This window comes from Ceratotherium simum, chromosome 5 (assembly GCF_057802395.1).
Source record: "Ceratotherium simum simum isolate JZ-2026a chromosome 5, ASM5780239v1, whole genome shotgun sequence".
NCBI classification, from domain to species: domain Eukaryota; kingdom Metazoa; phylum Chordata; class Mammalia; order Perissodactyla; family Rhinocerotidae; genus Ceratotherium; species Ceratotherium simum.
In genome coordinates, this window is record NC_141904.1 from 81394814 (window position 1) to 81422463 (window position 27650).

The window sequence follows — 27650 nt, forward strand, 5'->3', positions numbered from 1 at the left end:
CTGGTCCAACTCCGGAGGGCTGGGTCCCAACCCAGAGCTCCCTACTTATTGGTGTACTGGTGGGGCCTGGGAATCTGCATTTCTCGTGAGTCACAGGTTGATGCTGACGCTGGTCTGGGGGCCACACTTTGAGAGCCACAGCTAAAGAGTGTTAAAAATTATTTCACATATAAGCTCAGCAAAATGAATCATAGACCAAAAATGGTCTATGGTGAGGGTCTAAGAGACGATGACACGGGCACTATCTAGATTTATTTGGCCTCCTGGCTTAGGGAGTCCAGCTTTGAGAACACTGCACGGGACTCGCACATTCTTTGAACTGTCCATGGGAGTTCTGGAAGCAGGCACAGGCTCTAACGCGCTGCTTTCTGCCCCCCCCCGAGCCAGCCCTGTACCTGACCACTCTGCATTCAGCAATCTGGGTTCCTGAGCTCCCACTTGTCTCTATGCTGCGCTCAGTGTACGCTGTAGGACAGTTCTCCTACTGAGCTCACTTGGCTCCATCGCACTGCTGTCAGCCTGTTACCGCGATCCTTCCTCAGAGAGCAGGGTCAGGCTGCTGAGTCCTCCCCCACAGGCCCTCCACCACACTGTCCTCAGACGAAAGGGTTATTCTTCCAGACCAGAGGAACATGATTGCCAAAAGCCTTTTCCAAATTGCCCGTGTGGAAGTCCCACCCATGGGCTGAGTTTTGAGTGAAACCAGATAATGGCAGGGCAGCCAGATTGCGGGAAACAGTGCCATCTGAGCCCGACCCGTCCTTGTGGCCGGGGCTGTCCAGTCACTCGGATCTGAGTCAAGTTCGAAGATCTGCACCCCACCCCCAGCTTTCAAGCTCCAGGCCCTCAGATGGGCCCCACTGACAGGACGGGACAACCTAAAATTAGCGTGGCACGTGAGACATGAACCCACACCTACCTTAGAGCAGTCCTCTGAAGGTGTCATTATTACACCGAGGTTAGGAGAGGCAGATGCCATGGGAAATGCCTGCAGAGTAATCCCTCTTCATGAGGAAACACCAGGGCAGAGAAATCCCAGATGCTAGCTCACCCACTGTCACTCCAAAGCATGCCCTTTAAATCAGTGAGGTCAATCCCCACACCAAAGGGTTTCCTCCTCTCTCTCTCACACTTGCCCCACTGTGTGTGTGTGTATGTGTGTGGGTGTGGGTGTGGGGGTGTGTGTGGTGGGGGGTGGGGGGGACAAGCTGAGAACAGGGAAGAAGGGGAGGGAACTGTTACTACATAGCAGGCTCATTCATCTCTTTGAATCCTCAAGCGAGAGAGGTTGGGTTGTTATACCCATTTCACAGATGTGGAACCTGAGGCACAAAGAGGTTAACCGGCTTGCTGATGAGAGGGGGGCCAGAATTCCATCCCAGGTCCTTCTGCATCACAGTCGTGTGCAGTCTGAGCAGTCCTGGGGTGGGGCCCTGGCAGAGCGGGTACAACTCAGGTGCGTGTGGATTTCCGTTTGCTGGGGCGAGCGGCGGTGTTGGGAGTAACTCACAGCCCAGCCCGGTGAAGAATTTGGGGGCCTTTGGTCTGCGTGCCAAAAGCAAAGGAAGGACTTCCCTACCCCACCCCAATCCCACCCACCGTGGATTCTCAGCAGTCTTGGGAGCTTCAAAGGGTTCCACGGCCAGGCAGCTGCCGACTCCGACACCTGGACCGTTTCACACAGAATGGTGAACCTCCCATCCACTTTCCAGGCCCTCCGCTCCCCACCTCGCCCACCTGGGTGGAACCTGTGGGCGCCTGCACTGTGCCGGCAGTGACCTTAATGCTCTGATTGCTAACAGCTCCACCAAACCATTTCCCTGCATTCAGAGAGCTTACTGGATATTTTCTCAGAAATCAAATCTACAGATTTCCTGGGTATTTTGCCCAGGCATTTCCGCCCTTCCCTACACCCCTAGCTTATAACTGAAGAAAGGGGAGAGAAAGCCAGAACATAGCGTTTAATATAGTCTCCACCCTTTAGTATTTATCACTCCTGCCAGGAGTTCCCCCCACCCCGCCCCTTCCCCATACCACCCCGCCCCTTCCCCATACCACCCCCTATTTCAGGCCAAGCCATGGCACCAAACAGAGTGACTAGAAGGAGAATAGATTGAGAGAAGTCAAGACATTCCTTGAAGTCTTAAAGATTTGTTAATTTTGTCCCAAATTACCGTGTGGATCCCCTGCCCCCCTCTCCCCACAAGAACGCACAGAGGAGGTCTGGGTCCCCATCCTCCACCAAGGTCTGCCTCTCAGATGGAAATTTACAGCAGCTGGCACTGCAGCCGACTCCAGCCCCAACAAGGGACATATTTGTGGGCAAAGGACTTCCAGATCTTTGTCCAAGCAGATGTTTGGCTTGTGGGCTCGGCAGGCTGGCTTTCCTGCCAGCCCCGCTCTGGGCATTCAAAACCACCACCCCACCCCCATGCCTTGTGCCCATCTGAGCTGAAGGACAGGAGGGTAAGAGGCCCAGAGAAGCAGCCCCAAAAAATCTCCATGGTTACCAGGCTTCTCAACATCTGCTTTCCTCCTTCTTTACGGTGGAGATATTTTAGTAACATTAAAGGAGGCACTTTTTTTCCATAGAAAATTCCCTTTGTCCCCACTTTTTATGCTATAAATGCTTTTCCATGTTGCCACATAAGCTTCACAAGCATCCTGTTTTTGTTTTTTTTTTTTTCTGGAGTGGGCTGCATAATATTCCATTGACTAAAACAGGGGTTGGCAAACCTTTTCTGTAAAAGGAAGATAGTGACTATTTTAGGCTTTGCAAGACGTACTGTCTCTGTCACAACTACTCGCCTCTGTCCTGGAGGCAGGAACGCAGCCGTACATAGTATCTAAACAGATGACCATGGCTGTGTTCCAATAAAACTTTATTTGCGTACACAGGCAGTGGGCTGGACCTGGCCCATGGGTGTAGTTTGCTGACCCCAGAGCTAGAAGAGCTGTAAAACATAGTTTTAGCCTTTCATGCATTATTTAGGTTTTCTCCAATTTTACTTTGCTATTATAGGCTAATGGATGATGGTGGTGGTAGCAATGTTGTCATCTGCCAATCAGTGACCACCTAGGTTGTGCCAGGCACTGTGCCACAGGGTCCCCATTGCTATTTTATTTAATCCTAAGAATTATCCCACCAGGTATATTATTCCCCTTTTTATAAACTAGGACATTAAGAGAAGTTCTTAGCAAAGTTAAATAGTGTTTTCAAACTTCAGGTCACAACTACCAGTGCATAGTAAATCGATTTAATCAATAACAACCAGAACTTTAAAAAAAAAAACAATGAAAAAAAAGAGTACTTCAGGGGTGGTAAATATTTTTCTGGGAGACTGTTGTCTCAGGGTTGTATGTGTGAGAATATGTGTGTTTGGGTACTGGATCAGGCCATAAAATGTATTTTCTGCTCTGGATCACAGACCAAAAGATTAAGCAAGCACAGAGTTGAGGACATTGTCTGGTCATTAGCTGCTGAGTGGGTAAGCCAGACCTGGAATTCAGGCCTGCCTCACCCCCAGCCCCACACAGACTCCAAATAAGAGAAGCCCCCGTGACCAGAGCCCCCATGCCACGGGCACCATGCGAGGCTGTTACAACAGAGATAACCGCATGTAAATAAGGCTTTTCCTTACTCGGCGACATCCTTTTGCAAGAAGCTAGGCCTTGCCACACGCTAGTCAAAGCTGGCTTCGAGAACACCGCAGGCTGATGTTCTCTCTTACAAGTGTGGCATTTATGAAGCTTCCTGGCTTCATCTTCCACCTTCGCCAGACAACCAGTGAGGGAGGTTCAATTAGAAATGCCAATCTACAACTAGGATATACAGCTATGTCCTGGGCCTTTGGGCGGGGCGGGAAGAGGAAGATTGGCAACAGGTGTTAGCTCAGGGCCAGGCTTCCTAAAAAAAAAAATAGAAATACCTACTATTTTACCTTGCTTGCCAGAGAGCCCCATATTCGATTACCTGTCCCCAGAAGACATGTGAGGCAAAGGCTGGCCAACAACAGTGACCACCGTGTGTAAAGCATCTTCGATGAGTCAGGGCCTGCCACATGTTTCAGATGAGGAAACTGAGGCTCAGAGAGGTGGCGGACTTGTCCAAGGGCTCACCAGTGATGAAACTGTGGTACAGACCTCATCCCAAAGCCCATGACCCTAACCATCTGCATCGTAAGGAGCCTTAGGAAGATGACAATGTGGGGGCACAGGACACAAGAAGCCAAGGATGCCAGAAGTGACACTGGGCCAGAAAAGAAAAGAAAAGAAAAAAAAAACTCTGGGATACATGAGGCTGTAAAGCAAAAATGGTGAATAATCACCATAAGAGGAAATGGGGAGATGCTGTTTATAAATAAATTGTTGAGTATTTGTGTTGGAACGAACCCAGTGCCAAATTCAAGGCCCTTGTGTTAATATTTACTGTATTGTAATAGTGAGATTTTCATAAGGCTCTCTGGGTTTAGACTAGGTAGGCCTTTGGATAAGAGCCTTCCAGAAGAGAACAGCATGATTGGGACAGAACTCCTGGCAACCCCAGTGGAGAGATTATTGCTGGTTTAGAAGGTTCTCCGTTATCTGCTGATCCCTCTCTGAAGGCCAACACGGCTCCATCCTTAGAGACAGTTTTTTGGCCCTGTCATCCTTGGCCCCTGTCCTTCATCTGCTGTTGCCTAAAACACTTGGTGTCTTGGTTACTTCCATTTCAGAAGTCATAATAATTCTGCGTGCCCACGTGCGATGTTCCCATTACCTAATGCAGCATATCAGACCACCCCAAGATGCAGCAGCCTAAAACAATAACATCTGCTTTGCCCACAAATCGGCAATCTGGGCAGGCCTCAGTGGGGAGAGCTTGTCTCTGCCCATGTCCATGTGGCATCATTTGGAGAAGCTGGCAGGCTGGGGGCTGGAATCTTCTGCAGTTCCTTCACTCACACGTCTGGCCTTGATGCTGGAAAGACACTAACAGCTGGGGCTGGACCCCGAGGGGCTCCTTGGGCCTCTTCTTCTCTCTCTGTGCATCATCTCCACATGGAGGCCTCAGGACTCCCAGGTGTCCCAAGGTATGTGTGCTGAGAGAGCCCAGTGGAAGCTGTGTTGCCTTTTAAGACCTACCTCGAGAATCTACAGCATCCGTCCACAGCACTCTGTTTCATGGAAGTGAGTCACTAAGGCGGGACCACATTCAAGAGAAGGGAATAAGACGCTCCACTGGTTGGAGGAGGGTCCAAGAATTTGCCAACAACATTTACGCACGTCATGACTGAGGAAATCCCAACCCTGCAGGGTCTCAGCTTTTGAGGCCGCTGAATCGAAAATGTTCCTCGACTTTCTCAAAGCAGATGTTTACAGATTACAAAGGCCTGGAGTACAGAATATTCAAACTCTTTCGTTTAGACCCTTTTAATTAAGAATCTCTGCATTTGAACAGGGGCAGGGCAAAATTTCACTGGCACAGGGAGAAATGTCACATGAGTTCTGCCTGTGAAAGGTTAGTACCACACATCCTCCCCCAGGGGGAAGATAGTCTGCAAACTAGGTTATATGGCAAGCGTTGGAAACATTCTCCCGAGCAAGCTGTGATTTTAGATAGTTGGGAGTATGAATAAGAACCAACGGATGTGCTAATGATAAATGTTCTTTCTGCCTTTTAACACAGTCCCGAAGGACTTCTCCTTGATCACACTGTCTCCTTCCCAGGGGAAGGAGCCTGAGAATGACCACATTGGGCTTTCTTAAAAATAGTCTAGAATTTAAGCATCCCAGGAATTCAAATTGGCTTTGGCTGTAACTGAACTGAACTGGTGAGGTCATTTTTGCTGAGCTTATATATAAGGTCATTTTTAAACACTCTATGACAGTGGTTTTCAAAATGTGGTCCCCTGACCACGCCAGCATCCCCTGGGAACTTGCAAATTCCTGTGCCTCATCCCAGACCTACTGAATCAGACACTGGGGTGGGGTCCGGGGTGGGGGGGTGGGGGGTTGTGCACAGCAGTCTGTGCTAACAAGCCCTCCAGAGGATGCTGGGGTAGGCTCGAGTCTGAGAACCACTGTCTTAGAGGGGGTGGGGTTGGAGAGAGGGGAGCAAGCCCACCAAGCTTGGGGTGTTACAGAAAGGAATCCCAGGCCTCCCAACCAAAAGCAAATCCTGCCTTCAATATGTCTTTGTCATCTTGAGAAAGTGACTTAACCCCTCTGAGCCTCAGGTTTCTCATCTTAAAGGAAAGGTGGAGGTAGGAAAAACAGGAGATTTCAGCTAATCATTATTGAGCCCCTAGAAAGGCTATTAATTCTATTATCCCATTTAATCCCTTCAAAAAACCTGTGATGTTGTTATTATTAGTATCATTATTAGTATCCCCCTTTGACAGGTGAAAAAGCTAAGGCACAGAGAGGTTAGGTAACTTGCCCAAGGTCACACAGGTAGCCCCCCTTCTCAACCAGTCACTGCAATTTAGACATTGTAAACCTCAGTACCAAAGATTGTGGTAGGAAAACAAGTTTGTGCAGAGAAAGGCAGGGCCAAGATCATAGGACCCAAGCAGGCTGGGCATTTTGACTCTTGGTTGCCAGCCTGTCCCTGGTGGCTGAGGGGTCACCAGGCTGACAGAGCCAAGACACGGTCAGATTTCTCATCCTTTGAGATGACAGGGACAGGGGCACTGAAAATAGCTCAGAGGCCAGAAGAGGAAATTGGTTCCTGATATATATTGACAGGGGTCATTACCCGGACATCATGTTTTCATGAAATGGCAGTGACCCTGTTTGCTTAGAAAGGGCTGGCTCCCGGGCGTAACGAGGCCAGGAGCCAGGGATGCTGGGGAGAAATGAGAGAAGAGACACTCCTCCGAGAGGCGCTGGGCAGAGCGCTTTCAGATGGCGGGAAGGTTGGGACCCAGCTCTGTGAGCATGAATCTCTCTTCCTTCCTCCAAGCTGCCGCCAGCTTTATCTCCCTACAGGGCAAACTGGAACACAGCACTCCTGGCCTCGAGAACCAGTTCTCACTCCCTGTCACCTCCAGAGTGAAGTGCCAGCCTATAACCTGGGTGCAAAGCCACCCACAATCACCCCTGAACTAGCTTTCTGACCTCGCAGCCCTCTCTTTCCTTCTGTGGGTCACAGGTGCCCGCTGATGCTCCCCAGACACATCCCGGTGCATTGGTATCGCTCCCTCTCTCCCCGCTTCCATGTGAAGCACCATCTGGAAATTTGGAGTTGGGAGCGCCGCTGGTGTGTCATGGTGATGCCCGACTAGGCGTGGTGGATCGACAGTAAGGCCCTTCCGTGTGGGAGGAAAAGGGCTAGAAATTTCATTCCGTGAAATTGAGAAAGGAGACAGACAGAAAACTCGCTTGGTACTCACAAAGCCTTTGCCAAAGAGTTTGCACTTCCCGGCTTTGCTAAAGAGATGGTGAAAACAAATGAACGCGATTCATCACTTATTTTGGGTTTAGACCCTCTGATGAGTTCCAGGCGAGCTGGGACTCAGTCATGTGCAGAGGAACAGGGTTTTCATTTTGATGAAGGACTCACACCATTCATCCTGTGGGCGTCACTGAAACCACACATCTAGCATGTTCTAAGGAACATCGTCAGGCAGTCAGGATCAATTAACCAAACACACTCCTTACCTAGACATTCATTCAACAACTGCTGTGGTTAGGGACCACCATCAGTACATGGACATTCTTTGTCATTTGGTTTTCTTTCCCCAATTTTCATCATTTTAATTTTTATTTCCTCTTCATATACTAAGTACGTAATTACAGTATATCAATTAAGAATACTAAGTGTTTAGGCCCTTAACATATGCCTACTCATCTTTACATGGCAAACTGATAAATATTTGTGTTTTAGCTGACATGTAATTGGTGCTCAGTAAGATAGTTCTCATCTAAAGCCAGGGTTGGCAAACATTTTCTGTAGAGGGCCAGGTGGTAAATATTTTCAGTACTGTGGGCCAAGGGCCAAAATCGGTAATATCATGCAGGCACTTTATGTCACAAGCAAGAAAACAAATTTCCACAAATTTTTTTATTTTAGAAATTCTAAATAAAATAATATAATTAAGCACAGGTTTTTGTAATGCAGGTTGTGTTACTCAGCTCAGGCTGCCATAACAATACCGTGGACTAGGGGGCTTCAACAACAGAAATTTCTTTCCTCACAGTTCTGGAGGCTGGAAGTCCAAGATCAGGGTTCGGGCAGACTTGGTTTCTGGTGAAGCCTCTCTTCCTGGCTTGCAGACACCCTTCTCACTGTGCCCTCGCATAGCCTTTCCTCTGTGCACACACAGGGCGGGGGAGGGAGGGAGGGAGCACGAGTGAGAGATCTTTAGTCTCTGTTCTTCTTATAAGGACACCAGTCCTATTGGATTAGGCCCCCACCCTATGATCTCATTTAACGTTAATGACCTCCTTAAAGGCCCTATTTCCAAATACAGTCACATTGGGGATTAGGGCTTCAACATATAAATTAGGGGACAGGGGTGACAGTTCAGTCCATAACACTACTATAACAGGTCTACTAATGAGAAAAATGGAATTCTTTTTTGGGAGAAAACGTTCCACTTAATTGGAGTTCAAATGTAAAATCCATTCTTAGCTGCTGGGTCTTCAACAAAGGCAGCAGCCGGGTTTGGCCACAGCCCTCGTTTGCTGACACCTGATTGAAGGGCCACAGGGTGCAGTAGAAAGGACCTTGGCTTTGGGGTCAGGCTTGGCTTACCTTTGCCTCCTATCAGCTGTGTGTGACTGAGCAATCACTAGATCTCTCTGAACCTCAGTTTTTCCATGTCTCCGGGGAAATAATGATTTCCCCAAAGGGAGAGCACTCCAGGAGGGAAAATAGCTCTTTAGGGTTTCGGTAAGTGGTGTCAGTAACGAGTGTAGAGTCCTGAGCACAGTGCTGGATGGACACCTGCCCTAAGGGGATGACAGCCATCGTCTTTGTCATCACTGTCATCATTAGCAGAGTTTTGAGGAGCAGGAGATAACTCCAAAATGACTCAAAAGATTTTATGGATTGAGTATCCACCTTGGATAGGATGTGATGAGAATGACAGTTTACCTCTGTGGTTTTCCTCCCAATGTAATCACAATAATGTCAGACAAATCCCAATTGAGGGATATTCTACAAAATACCTGACCAGTCCTCCTCAAAACTGTCAAGGTCATCAAACACAAGGAAAGCGTGAGAAACTGTCACAGCCAAGAGGAGCCTAAGGAGACATGACACCTAAATGTAAAGTGGTGTCCTGGGTGGGGTCCTGGGACAGAAAAGGACGTTGGGTAAAATCTCTGAACATCTGAATAAAGTTTGGACGTTAGTTAATCATAACATATCAACATTGTTGATTAATTGTTACAAATACACCATATTAATGTAAGTTGTTAAGAAGAGAGGAAACTGGGTGTGGGGTATATGGGAACTCTGACTATCGTCACAATTTTTCTGCAAATCTAAAACTGTTCTAAAATTTAAATTTTATTACAAAATAATCATGCATGGACAAAACTTAATTCAAAGTGCAAGGTGGACAATGGTTTTAATGTAAAAAGGATGAAAGGATGATTGATATGGTTTCAGATTCCACATTAACTAACTTTTGAGAAATTACCACTTGTCAAATTTTGATGTAGCGTCAAAGAAGAGCCACTGTTATCTGGAAAGGCTGTTAAAACACTCCTCCCTTCCTTTTCCACCTTCCTATCAGTGTGAGGCCAGATTTTCTTCAGATATTTCAAAGAAAACAACATAATGCAAAAGCTGAAAAACAAAAGCAGTTACAAGAATCCAGCGGTCCTCCACTGAGCCGGTCATTAAAAAGATTTGCAAAAACGTAAAACAGTGCCACACTTCTCACTAAATTTTTATGTTTGGGAAAATATAGTTATTTTTAATAACAAATATTTATGTTAACATGTTATCAGTTTATTATTATTTTTAAATGAATTAATAAATATTTAAATTTTTTCTCAGTTTTAATTTCTCTTGTGGTAAATATCAATAGCTATTACCCATATGAACAAAAACTCTTTGGGTTCTTAATTTTTAATAGTATAAGGGATCCAGAGACCAAAAAGTTTGTGAATCACTGTACTAAATAAGTACTTTATTCCTCACAACAACCTTTTAGGTAGGCATTATTATTATCCCACTTTGCAGATGAGAAAACTGAGAAACAGAGAGGCGTAGTAACTTGCTCAAGGTCACCCAGGAAGCAAAGAGGCTAGAGTCAGGACCCGAACCTGTGTCACTATGCTCTCCTGACTCCCGTAACCTCACGGTTCTCCCCCACCCTTCCAGGTCTGCGAGCTCTGCAAGGGAGTGGCCCCCTCCGACAGCCCAGTGGTCTACTCGGACAGGGCAGGCTACAGCAAGCAGTGGCATCCCGCCTGCTTTGTGTGCGTCAAGTGCTCCGAGCCGCTGGTGGACCTCATCTACTTCTGGAAGGACAATGCGCCCTGGTGTGGCCGCCATTACTGCGAGAGCCTGCGGCCCCGGTGCTCCGGCTGCGATGAGGTGAGAACCAGTGGGGCTGGACGCTGGGGTGGGCACTCCCACTGATGTGGGAGAGGACCCAGAGGCCAAGGGGAGTGTGGCTTCGTTGATGATGTGACCCACAGCTAGGAAAACTGAGGCTCAGGGCTCTCTTCATGCTCTCAGCCTCTGTTTTCTCATCTGCAAAATGGGGCCGATATTAGTTCCCAAGCATGGCTTGTTGGGATGGCACAGACACAGAGGCCCTGTCACGTCTTATCCTTGGCACAACGCCTGGCACTTAGTAAGAGCTCAGAAGAATGTACAGGAGGTGCACCAGGAGGCAGACTGCCCACGTTCCAACCTGGCTCTGCTTCTATTAGTCGCTTGGTTACCTAACTCCTGGGCCTCAGTTTGATCACTTATCAAATGGGAAGGTTAACAGTGCCCACCCTGTGAAGTTGCTCTGAGGATAAATGAGATAGGGCATGCAAATGCTTGGCACAGGGCTGCCCCGGTAACGAATAAATGGGAGCTGCTGTTAGTCCTGTGATCATGTAACACGACGTAATAATCTAGCATTAACATACACGATACAGTAGTTAGAGATGCTGTGAAAGACTTCAACTCTCCTATGTGGGTTTAGACTAGAGGAACTCTAAGATATATTAATAATGACAATAATAATGATGGTAATAATAATGACTATCTGCATGCCTTTGGTGACAGGCAACTCACTATCTTCATCTTTGGACCATGTGAGGTTTAGAAATATGTTCTTCATATCGAGCCAAAATCTCGCTCTTTCCACCTTCCACAACTGGTCTCCATGTGGAGTTCAGGCCCTTCAATCCTCTCACCTAATAGCTGTGATCAACTGATATTAAGAAGGAAAAGGACTGTCGGCAGGCCCGCCCCCTGGCCTCGGTTTTGTGAGGACCACAGTGTACTCACAGTGACAATGCTCTACCCTTTATTAAGGGCTTACAATGGGTCAGTAATCTGCTACATACTTTTCGTTGATGTGCCATTTATATTTCACAGCAGTGCTTTAGACAGAGACAATCATTATCTCTGTTTTACATTTGAGAAAAGTGCAGCTCAGAGAAGTCCTGATGATTATACAGCATTGACTTTGTCTCAGTCACTTATCGGTGGAAGTACTTCATAGGTAGTAACACATGCAGCACTCGTGAAACCCTATGGAGTGGGTAGTATTTATTATCCCCATTCTACAGATGTGGAAACTGAGGCATAGAGAAATTAAGCAATTTGCCCAAAGGCATGCAGCTGGTAAGTATTTAAGTGAAAAGTCAGAGCTGGTCCCTGTTTGATCCCAAAAGCAGAAGCCACATTTAGCCAGTGTGCTATTCTGCTCTTTCTGAGCCTCAGGGGTTCCTCACCAGACATATGTTCCAGAGAGTCACTTTATTCCATGCCCAAGTGACCCTGTGTGCTCTTACCCTTGAAGACTGCCATTGGCCACTTAGCTATTGTTGGGCTGTCTTCACCAGGGTATGTAATCCCATCTCAGAACACAACTGGGCTTTGGGTTTGGCCCAAAGAGCGTCACAGATGCTAGATAAGGACAGCCTGACTATGGCAGAGGACTTTTTTTTTTTTCCATCCAAGAAGCTAAGTTGCAACCATGACCTTCGCCAAATACTGTACTTACTGCCTGAGATTTTTGTCCGATTTCTCCACTGAAGCATTTAAAGGTGGAAAGAATGGGGGCGGATGAACCACCATCCTCCACCTTGTCCTCGATGCACTGTCTCCACGAGGGACAGAACTTGAGTGTGCGTTTCTTCTGCTCCTCTCCCCAGATCATATTCTCGGCGGACTACCAGCGCGTGGAAGACCTGGCCTGGCACCGAAAGCACTTTGTCTGCGAGGGCTGCGAGCAGCAGCTGAGCGGCCGGGCGTACATCATCACCAAGGGTCAGCTCCTGTGCCCAACTTGCAGCAAGTCCAAACGCTCCTGAAGGGCCGCCGTCCACGGCCGGAATCCACAGGATCCCACCAAGAAGGAAAGCCAGGTGTGCCGAGGCCATCCTAAGGCTCTGACGTGACAGCCAGCAAGCAACAAAAACAGTGATTTTTTTTTCAGTGGGAATATATATATACATATATTCTAGGTTGGGTGGTGGTGGATCCTTGAGGGTCAATAGTTTCAAAGCCAGAAATGTTCTGAGAAGTCTTAGGATGGAGTTATTTTGTTTTTGTTGTTGTCGTTGTTTCCCAGCTACCAACTAAAGACACAATTGGCATCCTGCAAGGGATCTCTGAGAGGAGTTTCCCAGAATGCAATTGTGAGTGATCAAATCACGTAGCTGTAGAATGTGCGTGCTTTTTTGTGAACATGGGAGCTCCTCCGGGAGCAGGCTGGGATCCCAACGATCGTTTGTTGCCTCTTTTCAAATGGAATTTGAATTTTAAATAAAAAACCTTTTTGGCATGATAAACGTATCAATAAAAGTTTTATGAAGTCCACAGACACCCTGATGTAATTATTCATGCTGCGGCAGTGATATCGTGGCATCCATTTAGCCCCGGACCCTGCGTGCTGGTGCTGGCAGAAGGCACTGCAGATGCTAGTGTGCCTCTTCATCAATTGTGTCTTGTCACATTTCTTTGGGGAGTGTAGGTCCTGGGGGCAGAATGCCCATCGCCTATTTCCAGATATCCCCTAATCACTGATGGAAACGTGCGTGTCGTGTTTCATGGTACCAAAAAGCAGCCTTCTGGGAACTGATGAGCTGCCTAAAGAGCGGGGACCCGCTTCAGCTGCCCTCAGAGCCCAAGCAGGTAATGAGTGAAGCCCCCTGGGAGTGAGACCAGGTAGAGTGTTGGGGAACAGCCAAACAGGGCCACCTGCACTCAATCAACGGGTGCCACGTGGGACAAGGTGACCAGTGTGGCAGACCTGAAGAAATACGAGATTTTTATGAGAAATCTCTCCATTTCTATATGTTGCCAACCGACCATTGAATGAGCCAAATAGAATAGGTGTTTGGGCCAGATTTTCCCTCTTTTATGGCCTCTCTGAGCATTTGCAGTCCCCAAATTAGTTTCCTTTCCACAATTTCTAAGAAAAAACATCTCTTTTTCTACTGAGGATATAAGGGTGAAAAAGACACGAGTCCCAGGAGCTCCCAGCTCCATTGCCGATGCCCTTTATTTCTGTAACTTCCCATGGTGCCAGTTTCTTTAATTTCACCACCCAGATTTTGCTCTCATCATCTCTTATCTACAATGCCCCATTCGTGCACTTTGCAAGTTTGGCCAAAGCTATTGCCGATTCCTCCCACAGTGGCTTTCTGCTTCCAGCTCCTCTCTCCAGCCAGCCTCAGTTCCCCTGTCATGTCCATCTTCTCAAAGAGAAGCTGTGGGTGTGTCATCCTCCTCACCCACCCTCCATAGCTCCCCATTGTCTCTCAATTGAAAACCAAGTTCTCACCCTGACATTCAAATCCTTCCAAAACTTGGCTTAATTATCTTTCTGGCCCCAGAACCCTTTATTTCTCTAGATTTCCATTTGTCTATTTCTCCTAGACATTTGCAAATTCTCTTCAATTGAGCCCCCCTGTGCTTTTGCTAATCCTGTGCTGGTTACTTGAAGACCAAAGCCATCTGTTGAAATTCTATCTATCCTACAAGGTACTCCTCAAGCATAACCTGACAACAGCCTCCTAGTGAGTCTTCCTGCCGTGAACTCTCCACACACTGCTCAGACAAACTGCTCAGAAACACAGGTCTCATCATACACTCTCCTCTTCAGAACACTCAGGGGCTCCCTGCAGCACACACAGAAGAAAGTTGAAACTTCTTAGCTTTCCAATCAAGTTTCTTAATTTTCCTGGCCTCAACCCACCTTGCTGCCTGCTCCCCTGTCAGAAGCCAGATGTACTGCTTGCAGGGCCCTGTGTGTGCCCCATGCTTTCCCTACCTCTGCGCCATTGTGCAGGCTGTGCCCTTTTCCTGGAGTTCCCGCATTGTGCTCAATTGCTGGCTCTTGCATGGGGCTGCCATAGCTGAGTGGGATTCTGTAATAGAGTTGGAAGGATGGATGCTTTAAAATGTTGCAACGTGAACTCATCCGTGATTTTATCCCCCACGTCTGCAAGAAAAGCAGCTGCCACGCCCATCACTCCCATTCTCTAGGAAGACTTCCCTGGCCTTCCCTCCCTTCTGCAGTGCTGTACGTTCCTCTGTGCTCTCACGACACCCCTGGCTCACAGTGATCACTGCACTGATTCTATTGTGCTAGAATTATTAGTTCATGAAAGCCTCCCCCATAACTTCTTGAGAGGACAGTCTCATTATCTTTGGTTCCCAATCCTTAGTACAATGCCTAGCAACTACAAGAAAGAACAAACAGACTAGGGCCCTTGGATGATTCACTGTTGCTAAGGGCACTGGGTTCCAAAACGGCCTAAATCAAATATAAAAACTTCAGACTGAGGCAGACACTATTGGCTGTCTTCTACATGTTGCCATTCTCCACACCCACTTCCTTCTTCCTGTGGGAAGAGCCCACTTCCCACTCTATAAACTCACTTTCCCAGCTACTTTTGTAGCAGGAGAAAGGGCCTGTGACTCCATCCCTACCAATGGGGCTTCTCCGCTGGGGAGCTGCTTAGAAAAGTTTTCTTCCTCACTGAAAAGAGATGTTCTGGAAGAAATAGCCCTGCTTACTTTTTCTTTTGATAAAATTGCAAACTTACCAAAAAAATTATAAAAGAACAAAGAACTTTTCTGCTTGAACCACCTGATGTTGTTGCTGACACAATGCTCCATCACCCCTGCATATTTCCGTGTGTAATTCCTACAAACAAGGATATTCTCCTATATAACCACAAAACAACCATCAAAATCAAGAATTAACATTCTACTGTCTAATCCGCAGATCCAGTTCAAGTTTCACCAATTGTTCCAATAACGTCTTTTATAAATCCAATCCAGGATTACGCATTCCATTTAGTTATCTTGTCTCTTTAGTCTTCTTCAATTTGGAAGTGTTCCTCATTTTTTTCCTTGGCATTTATGATCTTGACATCTTAGAAGATTAAACACCACTTATTGAGGCCACTTACTTGTCCGTCAAATTGGGTTTGTCTGATATCCTCTCATAATTAGATTCAGGTTATGCATTTTTGGTAGGAATGCTACGGAAGTGATGCTATTTTCATTGCATCCTATCAGATAATACAAAATTTTTCTTTGTTCCATTAGTGTTGATATTAATTTTAAACACACTTGATTACACTAGATTTTTCCATTGTAAAGTTACTCTTTCTCCTTTTGCATTTAATCAGTATTTTGTGGGAAGGTACTTTGAGACCATGTTAATATCCTGTTTCTCATCAAAATTCCACCCTCTAGTTCTTAGTATCCATTGATGTTTCTTGACTGAATTAATTATTACTATGATAGTTGCCAAATGTTTATTTTTCTAATTCAATCATTCCTTTAATGTTTATTAGTTAAGGAAAAGTTCTATCTTCTCCCTATTTATTTATTCATTTATTTATATCAGTTTGGAGTTATAGACTTCTATTTTATTACATTATTTATAACCTATTGCTATCATTATTTATTTTGATGCTCAAATTGTCCCAAATTTGGCCAAAGAAAGCTCTTTCAAGCTGGTTGTTATGTACTTCTGACGTATCCCCATCATTCTTTAAACACAGTTTTACATTCTGGCTCAACAGGGAGTTCCTGGCTAATCTTGTCCTTTCTTTACCCCAGCTTTGGAATCAGCCATTTCTCAAGGAGTTCACTCTTCTTAAGCTGGGTGCTGTTGGGCTGAATTCCTGGTGCCATCTTAGAACCCTGAGGAGACAAGGGCACCAAGCCAATAAGCTGAGGACGATGGGGCTGAGAATTAAACAGAGCCTAGGTCCTTGATTATGTCATCAAGCCAGCGAACTCACCTCTGGGCTTCTTGTTACATGAGACCATTTATTTCGCTATTCTTTATGCAGGGTGATCCATTTCCTCATTGTGTAATATATTTCCTCATCATATAGTTTCTCATTAGTGGGATCTTGTTATTTGTAGCGCCAAAACAATGTGACTAATACCCAAGATGTTTCACATTCCAGCTTGGGTGAATTATACATTTCTGAAGACTTTACACTCCTAGTTCCTTGGGATTTTTAATTAAGTTTGTCCCATGGAAACACAAGTGATAGTGACATGAGCATTTGACTCACTGGGTTATCAGACTTTGGCTCCAAATGTTTGGCTTCAAATATGAGAAAGTTACATGAAAGATGAGACTCTGCAATGGCATGTGTATTGGCCATTCACACGTCTCTGCCTTTGACAAGCCAAGGCTGGCGATGATGCTGTTGAAGGAAGAAGTATGTTTGCTCCTTTTTCTCAACCAGTATTTGCATTCAGTCAGATTCTACCAGTTTGAAGCAAAATGATCTTTTTGTCTGATTCCCTCCATTCTACGACAATAGAAACTGCAGGCATCAGCATAAAGTGTTTCTTTGGTCTGAGTTAGTACAACGTTGATTCTTGAGCAACAGAAGGGATTTGGACTTGCAGACAGAAGAAATATTATCCAGGCCTCTCTTGTTGCAAGTGAGGGAAGTCCAATTTCAACCAGTTTAAACCAAAAAAAAAAAAAAAAAATTAGAGGGAATCCACATTCTAGAATCTACTTTCTAGTCAGAAAGTTCAAGAGACATGCCAGCTTCAGGAACAGCTGGATCCCATAGTTCAAATTCTGTAGTCAAGAATCTGCTTCCTCTCTCATCTCTCATCTCTGTTTTCTTCCATGTTGGCTTCATCTTCAGGCAGGCTCACCCTGATGGTGGCAGACATGGCCACCAGCAACAGCTAGGGTCACCTTTGCCCTCGGAACTAGTGAGCACAATGAAAAGGGAGAGTCTCTTTCTGGGGCTCTCTGGGAATGAGTTTTATTGGCCCAATGTGGGTCATGTGCCTATCCCTCGACCAATTACTGTGCCCAGAGGACTGGGGTACTGGGATTGGCCGTGCCTCAATCGTGTGCCAACCAGCCAACCTCTCAGAAGAAGGACAAGGGATTGGAAAAGACAGCCACACCCAAATCACATGAAACAGACCTTTTGTAAAAAAAAAAAACAGGTCCTGTTAGAGCTGGAGGTGGGGATAAAAAGCCTTCCAGGCAAAGTGGAGTTGGCTCAGGTCTCTAAAGAGAGGGAGGGTAGATAAACTACGAGAGCAAAGCACAGAGAAGGAGCAATCCGTGAAGTTGGAAGAGAACCAACCCAAGGAATCTAAGGGACTGAGGCTGTCCCAGGATTGGGGAACGCAGGCTCCTGAGAGGCCTCAGAGGAGCCACAGCAAAGAGCAAGGATAGAGGCCAAGTCACAAAGCTCATCTTGAAATAATTACCATGCCACTAAAAATCTCATTTGTCTTGATATTTTTTTAATTACTGGCTAGAAAAGACAAATGTTTTTAAAGCCTAAATAAAATGGTATTCCCTAAAGGAAATGTCTAAAGGGTTTTACTGTGGCCTTTTTTTTTTTCATTCTGTGAAAGATGATGGAGACTAACTAAACTGTTTTTATGGGAAAAGTTTAATAAATGTGAAGGATGTACTTCCATGAGTTCAAATATGGAAAGTTTTAAAATAGAAGAGTGACACAAGCAGCTAATGATCCCAATATGTTAGATTATGCAGGCTGCTGGCACAGGTTCCAGTTTTTAATCAAATATATAAATTATGAAATATTGTTGCAAAGAATTGCAAGCCTTTGCCCTACAAGGACATGGTTTGTGCTTCGGTTGACAGGAGAGCTCTGTGGAGTTCATCTTCAGCTGATAAAGGGAGAGGGAGCAGGAGCAGACGGGCGGGCATCCTTGGCCGACAGAAGGGGACCATCTGATGCCAAAGCTGGATGGAAGAACATGCTCCAGCCAAAGCCTCAGGCCAAGTAGGAAGGTGTTTGTCTGGTGCCTGTGTGGTCCACCTCTGCGGAGGAGGCGTCTGTGACATCTTGGGCCAGAGCTCGCAAACAGTGAGCTTCCTGCGCTTGTTTCCACCCAAAAGGCCACCCTCTGCTACCTCTGCTTCAAGCCTCAGCACACGTGCTCTCTCCTCCAGGAAGCCCTTGCTGATTTCTCCAGATGTTCAGAGTCTCAGCTGACTGTGTAATTGATTTGGCCTTTGACCAGAACGTACTTATGTCAGACTCTGTGGTTTGTCTTCCAAACAATAGGCAACTCACTCACTCACTAGTTCATTCTTTTATTCATCCATTCACCGCACATTTACTTAGCATCTACTATGCCCCAAGCACTGTGCCAGGCATTGGAAATATAACAGTGGACAAAGGAGATATGGGTCCTGCCCTAAAGGAGTTACAGTCCTTCAGAGGAGAGCGACAAGTAACAGACAATTATCTGCTCAGACATGCCTGATCCCAGCAGAATCCCAGCTTGGGTTCCTTCTCAGGACATCCCCCAGCCTCCTCGCAAACAGGCTACCAGCAGGCCTGGTCTTCCCCACTCGCTCACCAAGCCAAAGCAGAGTGAAATCCTGACTCCACTGTGTGGTCTTAGATGAGTCATTTCTCTTGGTTCCCAAGTTTCTCCATTATAAAATGGGGATAGTAATAGTATTTACCTTATAGGGTTGTTCTGAGGATTAAACGGGTTGATTCATGTGAAAGATTTAGAACAGTTCCTGGCTTATAGTAAGTGCTCAATAAGTACTGGCTATTATCATTATTGTTTGTATTACCCAACAGTGGACCCTGGAAGATGACTCAATTGCAATCTCCTCTACTCCTGGAAACAGTGGTTTTTTTAAAATTCTGTGATGTTTTTTAAAGTCCGTCAGCAAACTTGCTTTTATTTCTAATCCCTGAGACCTTCTGGCAAATGCCCAAAAATGACCTCCCCACTGAGAGAGATATTTCAGCATCCTGCTACATGTGCGCACACACGTATGCGTGTATACACACACACACACACGTTGTGAATGTAGATTTTCTTTATTGGTAAAGTCCGCCTGCCATTTCAAAGCCAGGTGCTGCCTGTCCTGCATTTGTGCCAGGCATGTTTTAAGGATGGCTAGTAGCTCTCTTGACCCTCAGACTTACAATGGGTCCCACAAAGTCCTAAGAGAGTCCTTGACAGAAGACTGGGAAATTCTATACTAATAGGACAATACATTTTGTGTCTCACCTAACTCTCCCCAGGACTAAAATATCTCAGAAATTGAAATCCCCAAAGGCCTCCAGTTGAGAAAGTGGAGACCAGCATTCGCTGCTAACATCACACCAGGAAGGTGATATTCTAGAGAAGTACTTCTCAGACCTAGTGTTTATAAGACTCACCTGGGGAGCTTGTTGAACTGTGGGCTCTGGTTCAGCAGGTCTGGGTCGGGGCCTAAGAGGGCATTTCTAACAAGCTCTGGGTGATGCCGTGGGGCTGGTCTGAGGACCACACTTGGAGCAGCAAGGCTGGAGTGTTGAGCAAGGTTAGAGTTGAAAAGGCTGGTTAGAGGCCAGGTAATCTGAGACCTTGCCTGAGAAGTGGGGAAACTGAGGCCAGAGAGTAGAAGTAGCTTTATTAGGGTCACACAGCAAGCTCAAGGTAGAGCGAATACCGCAACCTGGGTCTCCTGATTTTCGAGTCAACACCCTTCCTGAATTTACTAACTAGGGATGGGATTCCAGCCCCTACAGGAGCCAGGCAGTGAGGTCACTGCATGCAGCAGGCCAGGTGCCCACAGCAGGGGCCGTGCTGCTTGCATGGCTCTTGTTGCTTCACTTTTTAAAACACCGGCAAAACGTAACGGTAGGCTACGACCAGTGTGTGGGCGGCCAGTTTGCATCTTCTATAACCTTAGACCAGGGGTCAGCTAACGTTTTCTGTAAAGAGCCAGATAGTAAATATTTTAGGCTTTGCAAGCCATATGGCCTCTGTTGCAACTACTCAGTCCTGCTGTTGTACTGGGAAAGCAGCCACAGACAATACATAAACAAGTGAGCATGGCTGGGTTCCAATAAAACTTTATTTACAGTATCAGGAGGTGGGCCTGATTTGGCCAGTGGGCTATTTGCTAACCCCTGCCTTAGCTGATTAGACAAACTGGGGGGTGGGGGAGGTGGGGGGTGGTCTCTATTTATACAAACTGTGACTTATAAAATAGTCTTTTAAGAATGCAACTTGTGCCTTTCAGAGCCAGTCAAGTGCTATAGTCTGTGAGTCTGTAGAAATGGAGGACAGAAGTTGACTATCTTGTCTCTTCACTTCCAAAGCACACATTGAATGAAAACATCACATTCCTAAAAGGATTCATGTGAGAGTTACAGCATACATTTCATGTGGTAGAGTTTCTCCCTCCAGCCCCCTACAAAGCTGGGTTGTAGGCACAGTGAGGTAAAATCCACATATAAGGTGACATCAGATCAATTGGAAACAACTCACATAAAGAAACCCCCTCAGAGACGGAGCTGGTTTCAGACATGGTGTTCTTCGGCTTCTCAGTCCAAGATGTGACCGGGTATGACAAGCTGCCTTTCTAAGTCAGGGCGACGCTTTTCCATCCAGGAGAAACTTCATGGCTCGCTTCGGTGAATGGACTCAATTCATTTGGAACCAGCAATTGAAAATTGTCATTTCCTTTCAGAAGTTAAACTTCTCCCGCCTCCATCCACCCTCACTCCCCTGCCAGTGGTTTTCCTACCATATACGACCCGTGCATCTTCACTAGAGGAAATCGATTCAGTGGGGGCTAAATTATCTCAAATTCCACATTAGCGTGTGGGGCTAAGAGAATGAGCCATGATTGCACCTCTGTTTATTCACATTTTCTAAATCAAAGAGTTGTTAAAATAGGGGCTTGGAAGAAAATGCCAAATATTCTAGATGAAACACCCACGGCCTAAAACGAAAACACCTCATTCTGGAACACTGAACAACAGTTTAAATGGCTCCAGAGACACTTCCCGTGAGCTAGTGAGAAGCCGAATTGTTGGAGCCAGAAAATATCTGGCAGCCTACTGATGGTCTCGGGCGGCCGGCTCTTCTTATGACTTTTATTTTTTCTTCCATATTCAGAGTCACAAGTGCCTTCTGCTGGGTACACATATTTGTTTTGGTTCCGTTGTTGTTAGGCTGTTAATCTGCCAGTTAGAGTGAGATCTTCCAGATTTTGCCCAAACTGTGATTGCTTTCCATTGTCCTGCGAAGAAATCCCCTGCATGAGAATGCAAATGTGGCCCCATTTATGGGCCATCCGTTTCATATGGAGAGGGACCTGGGGACTAATTTCCCTCTAGGGTCAGGGCACTGTTCCCCCTAAGAAACTTCTTTCTATCCCAAAGTTTAAAGCCAAATCCAGTTGCAGACAAAGGTTTTATGACACCATGTCGCATCCTCCAAGTTAGGAAACTGTCCAAAAGGAAATAAATAAGAAGAAATGGAGCTAACCTGGATCGTGTCTGTTCCAATTATAATGCAAAATTAGAGCTATTTTCTCTAATTCTTTAGAATTAAATGGCTTTTTCCACAAGGCTAAGTCATCTGTAGTCAAGTGGGTGACCAGCAGTCTGCATGATTATCTAATGTATGAGAGACACATGCAGCACCAGGCTTCTCTTGTGGGGGAGGAAGAAGGTTGCCATGTCTCCTTCACTTGAGGCCAGACATCCGGTGTTCTCCCCTCCTGAAAACACTCTTTAACTGCAGCGTTCAGGAAAAGGTTTAGGAAGAGGAAAAATGGCAGACACTATACCCCTCCAAGAAGACAAAAATCATGACTACAGAAGAACTACACAACTTTAACGTAGGCAATGAAAACACTGAAATTGTTAGAGTGTGTTACCTTGGTTCAGTCATCAATTTAAATGGAGTTTGCAGCCAAGAAATCAAGACTGGGACTCGGAAGAGCAGCAAGGAAAGTTTTAGGAAAGATCATCAAGTGTAAGGAGGTGTCATTAGAGACCAAGGCCAAGAGTATCCACATCCTCGTGTTCCCAGTTGCTAAATACGGGTGGGAAAGCTGGATAGCAAAGAAGGCTGACAGGAGAAGCATTGATTCATCTGAAATACGGTGTTGAAGGAGAGCTCTACAGATACCCCGGACTGCTGGAAAGATGAACAAGTGAGTCCTAGAGCAAATTAAGCCTGAACTATAGCTGGAGGCAAAGATGATAAACTGAGAAGGCAGGATTCTTTTGAAAAGACAATAATGCTGGGAAACATAGAAGGCAGCAGGAAAAGAGGAAGACCAAATATGAAATGGATTGACCCCATAAAGAAAGCCATAGGCATGAGTCTACAGGAGCTGAGTGGGGCTGCTGAGGACAGGACGTTGTGGACATCACTCATTCATAGGGTCGCCAGAAGTCAGAGCCGACTTGAGGGCATGTAACGATACCCCAGCACCAAACGACCCATCAAAGGCGTCAGCCCCAGTTGTTACTTAGAGAGGGTAACTTTCTGAGACTGATGATTAGGACACCATTCTGACGTTCTGCTCACTGCCCCCATCCCACTGCTGCCCCGGCATCTGGGCAGTGCTGCCAGAGTAGTGTAGGGAAGGAAAAAAATTCTCTTTCCCTCTACCCATCTTAGGTTCATTGGCTGCAGCCCACGAATCAAACTGATAACAGATGGATTCAAAAGAAAAAAAAAAAATTAGATACATACCTATGCACAGGAGTTCCCAAAGCAAAATGTGGCTCAAAGAGGTGGTCAGATGAATGAGGCTTGTAGACCATCCTAGTCTAAGCAAAGGAGAAGGGGGTTGGGGCTTCTGGGAGGGGAAGGCAAGTTACGGGAAGGTGACCAGGAAAAGTAGGGGTTGCTTAAAGGCTTATTGTGCAGATTTAAGTCTGAGCTTTCTCCATTGACAAGAGTTATTAAGAATCCTCCTCTTTCTATTACGGGAGAAAGAGACGCCTTTACAACCAGAAATTTCCTTTATAAATATGAATTTCATTTTGCACCTTGTTTAACAGCTTTTCCTGCATCTTCTGGTTCTCAGTGGCCTTTAGCTCTTTTTAGGGTGGTGTATTCTGGTACCCTTCATTAGCTAGGCTTTTTCTAGCAAGGGTCCTCTTTTAGCCACCCAGGACTCCCCAGTTCTTCTAGGGGTTCTAAATGTGAAACAAAAGGAGCCCTGGGCTAGAAGGCAGAAAACCTGAGCTTGGATCTGAGCTTCCCTACTTAGTGGCAAGTCACGAGACCTCCCTAAACCTCAACAGTCGCCTGTAAAGTGGGGGCGATAACATCCACCCTGCCCACCTCTCAGGATCACTGTGGATCTAGTGGGGTGACAGACGGGAAAGACTTGTGTAAATTACACAGAGCCCTGTTCACGTACAGCCTGCTTATTTGATATTCCCGGAAGAAATAGCTCTTTCCTAATCTGGTTTGAGATGAACATTCTTTCAGCAGCACTTAATGGGCTAACTCAGGCATGTTCAAACATTTTTTGAACTATTCATGTCAATGAAATTTTATACGGTCTCCTCATATAGGAAATAAACGAAAGTAGGGCTGTAAGAATTAGCAGAAGGAAGGCAGCTCGAGACCTCCCATTCAGCTTCTGCCTCAAACTTATGGCAACAGTGGAGGCCCCGCACAGACCCCAGGGCCCCCAGGAACCAGGGGAAACACTCTAGACCAGACCCCTTCATAAGGCTCACCCCTGGCTATTGGCTGCTGCATCAATAGAGAGGCGGGAGCAGGAGCTCCCTGTGTCTTCCCAGGCTGCCAGGCCGTCTCCTTCTGGAAGTCCCTTAAGGAAGGATGCTGAGAGGGGAGAGAGGGTGCAGCAGACAATTTGACCACATGGTTCAAATCAGAGGGCAGGAAAGGGGGAGTTACTGGAGGAGGGGCCTGTGAAAAGTCCAATGGCTGGAGATGAGCCTGGAACTTTGGGCAAAGGTTGTGAAGGCCACGTTTAATGATTCCCCTTCAAGTCCTGTCTAGCTCGGCCTTTGGTCGAACAGCTGCAAATGAAAACCACCACCCAAACTCTGTCCAGACGCCCATGTGGTGACGAGTGGGAGGAGAACTACGGGAAATCTCCCCACGTTGGTTTTTCTTAACCAACCAACCAGCTGGAGCAGCATTTTGTCCCAGAGCTGCTGGTTGCCAGACCAGTTTCAGGGTCTTCCAGGAAGGGGATTGGGGCCCCTATCGCACCCAAGATCCTGGTGTCGGGAAGGAAACCAGCTTTGAAAAGGGCCTGGAGCTAACCTGCGGGTGGCCCCTTCTGTCTGACCCACCTTGACCTCTGATCAGGAGACAACAGATCTTATGCATGAAACACGATCGCAGCTCCTGGCCTCCCAGAATTGGTGAGGGAGGACTTGTTCCGTCCTGTTTTCCCCCAAAACTGACAGACCCCATGGCTCTTGGAAAAACAGGCTCAAAAACAACTGTGTTCAGTTCCTTGACTGTGTCATCATAGATCACTAGATATTCTGTATGGAGCAGAGGAAAACCATACAGGGGAAAAATATCAGAACAGTTCAAGTAAGCAGGCGTTATTGTCAGTAATACAGACTAGAAATAGTGTATCTGGGGACCTGGAAGTAGGTGTTTTAATCTCTTAAATGACAAAACTCTGGCTCAGAAAGATCATGGAACAAGCCCAGGGTCACTTGGTGGGTAGCTGGCAAACCAGGAGAGTGTCACTGCCTTTCATAGATGATAAAATGTGTTGTAGGGGTTTTACACATGAGGAAACTGAGGCCTGAGAGAAACGTGACTTACTCAAGACCACGTGGCCAGGAGGTAGCAGATCTGGGACTAGATCTCGTTTTCCTGGGTCCTGGTCATGAAATCTTCCTACTCCTCTTTAAGAATGGTGGCTTAAGAGTTTAAACCTAAACTAATAAGGATACCAGAATAAATACCCCTCTTTGGCACATGGATTATTTTGAGCTAAAGGCCATTGAGAACCAGCAGATGCAGGAAAAGCTACACTCTTAATTGTTCTCACTACGAAAAAGAAATGATGATGTGATGTGACGGAGGTGTTAGCTAACCCTGTGGTGGTAATCATATTGCAATATATAAATGTACCAAGTCAACACATTGCACACTTAAACTCACAAAATGTTATATGTCAACTATATCTCAATAAAAATTAAAAAAAAAAAAGAATGGTGGAAGCAACTGGTAAAACAAGTAGCATTTATTAATGACGTTGTTGTTGCTATTTTTATTGTTTTTCTCGTCATTTTTTGAGCCAAGTTCAGAGACTTTGAGATAGATAAACGAAGGAAGAATTGATCTTAAACAAATACTCATTTTTCTTGTTTTATTGTGATTCTTCCCTTAGACTCTGCCTGCAATGCAATTTGGTCCCGCACTCTCAGTTGAAAAACAAAAATCCCACCACGCCAGTTACTTTAATCCACACTGAGCCTGGTCCCTGCCGGCTGATGGAATCCCTGTGTTAGCCAGAGTTTGGCCGTGATTCGATGAACCACTACGGATGGGTATGACCTCCACTCTCACAGAATCCACATTAAAATATTGACCGGCCCCAGGGAAATACTTCTGAGCCGTATACTCCAATGAGACCGTGTAGCAGGAGGCAGAAAAAATGACCCGAGACCCCGGCAGAGCCGCCCAGATTCAAGGCTCATGCTGAGGGTCCTGGAGCCCTGTTCACATTTCACCAGACAGCAGTGGAGAGGGAAGCTTGGGGCCCAGAACATTCCGCCACATGCTCTTCCAGGGAACCGTGGCCCTGGCACTCCAAGGCAGAGCTCAATTTTGCAAGTCCCTAAGAAGGCCCTGCCAGCGGTCCTTTACAAGAGGCTTTGCTGGTGTCTCCCTGCAAGAGAGCAATGCCGGAGAGCAAGTTGGACACTTTTGAGAACCATATGGCCAGTTAAGAAGACGAGGCTCACAGAGCTGGCGTGGGGGGAGACGAGCTGTCCGTCTTTGACCCGGGTTTGTGAGGGTCTGTTCCCTCATGGTCTGCTCTCAACACTGTGAGCCCCTGAGGACCAGGACCGAGCACCTTCAGTGCCTGGCGTGGTGCCTGGTGCTCCGTAGGCACTTGTCGTCACTCACCTGGTGATTCGATTGCCTCCTATCTGGTCTCCACTCTGGTCCCCTCCATGACCCATTCCCCACAAGCTGATGTTTGACATGCTCAAATCACTCCCTACGTACAGGCTTGTGACATCTCCCCATAGAAGAAAATCCAGTCTCCTTATTGTAGTCTGTATGATCTGGTGCCTACCAACCTCTCCAATTTCATCTCCCGCCACTCCCTCCCTCACTCACTATGTTCCAGCCATATAGGCCTTTCCATGGTGCTTGAGACGTAACACACAAAGCATTTTCAGCCTCAGGACCCTTGCACTTGCCGTGTAAAGGGATGCTCCTTCCTTCCCCAGATCGTTACATGGCTGGCTCCATCTTGTCTTCCAGCATCAACTCAGATGTCACCTGTACAGAGAGGCCATCCCTGACCACCTGATCAGAAAGGCCCATCCCCAGTCAATCTATATTACATCCCTGTGAGGGAAAAACTCCTCTACACCAACTGAAGGACAACTCTGTTTTGTCCTACTCAATACACTCACTACTCACAGAACACTTCTGTGACCAGATGTGTGGGTTTTTCCCACACTGACCACTTCTCCAACACCAGCTGGGTGTCCTACAATTCAATGCAATTCTGACACTGACCAGAGTTAGCACAGACCCCACAAGATAAGGGCTCAGTCCCACAAGACTGCCCCCAATTCAGATGACAATTGTATGTCCCAGGTTGTCACTTGTACTTCTGACCAAATGGATATAAATCAGAGTTTCCACAACCCCCTCCACGGGGTTGATAATTTGCTAGAATGGCTCACAGAACTCAAAGAAATACTTACAGTTACAAGTTTATTATAAAGGATATGATAAAAGATGCAGATGAACAGCCAGATGAAGAGGTACATAGGGCGAGATCTGGAAGTGTTCCGAGTATAGGAGCTTCTGTGCCTATAGAGTTGGGGTGCACCACTACCTTTCTGGCATATAGATGTTTTTACCAGCCTGGAAGTTCTCCAAACCCCATACTTCTGGGATTCTTATGGAGGCTTCATCACTTAGACATGATTGATTCTTAACACGATTTCCAGCCTCCTCATGTCTCTAGAATGGGGGGCAG

The 27650-nt window shown here is 46.3% G+C and overlaps 1 protein-coding gene across 1 annotated transcript in view; it reads left to right on the forward strand.

Annotated features, from left to right (window-relative positions):
* The window catches only part of LMCD1 (LIM and cysteine rich domains 1), a 59315-nt gene extending 46321 nt beyond the window's left edge, over window positions 1-12994 (forward strand). Inside the window, exons 5-6 of the mRNA XM_004442204.3 lie at window positions 10322-10537; window positions 12322-12994. Coding sequence (XP_004442261.1) covers window positions 10322-10537; window positions 12322-12480 — 375 coding nt within the window. The 3' untranslated portion in view covers window positions 12481-12994. The remainder of the gene's footprint in view (window positions 1-10321; window positions 10538-12321) is intronic.
* Window positions 12995-27650: the final 14656 nt, after the last annotated feature.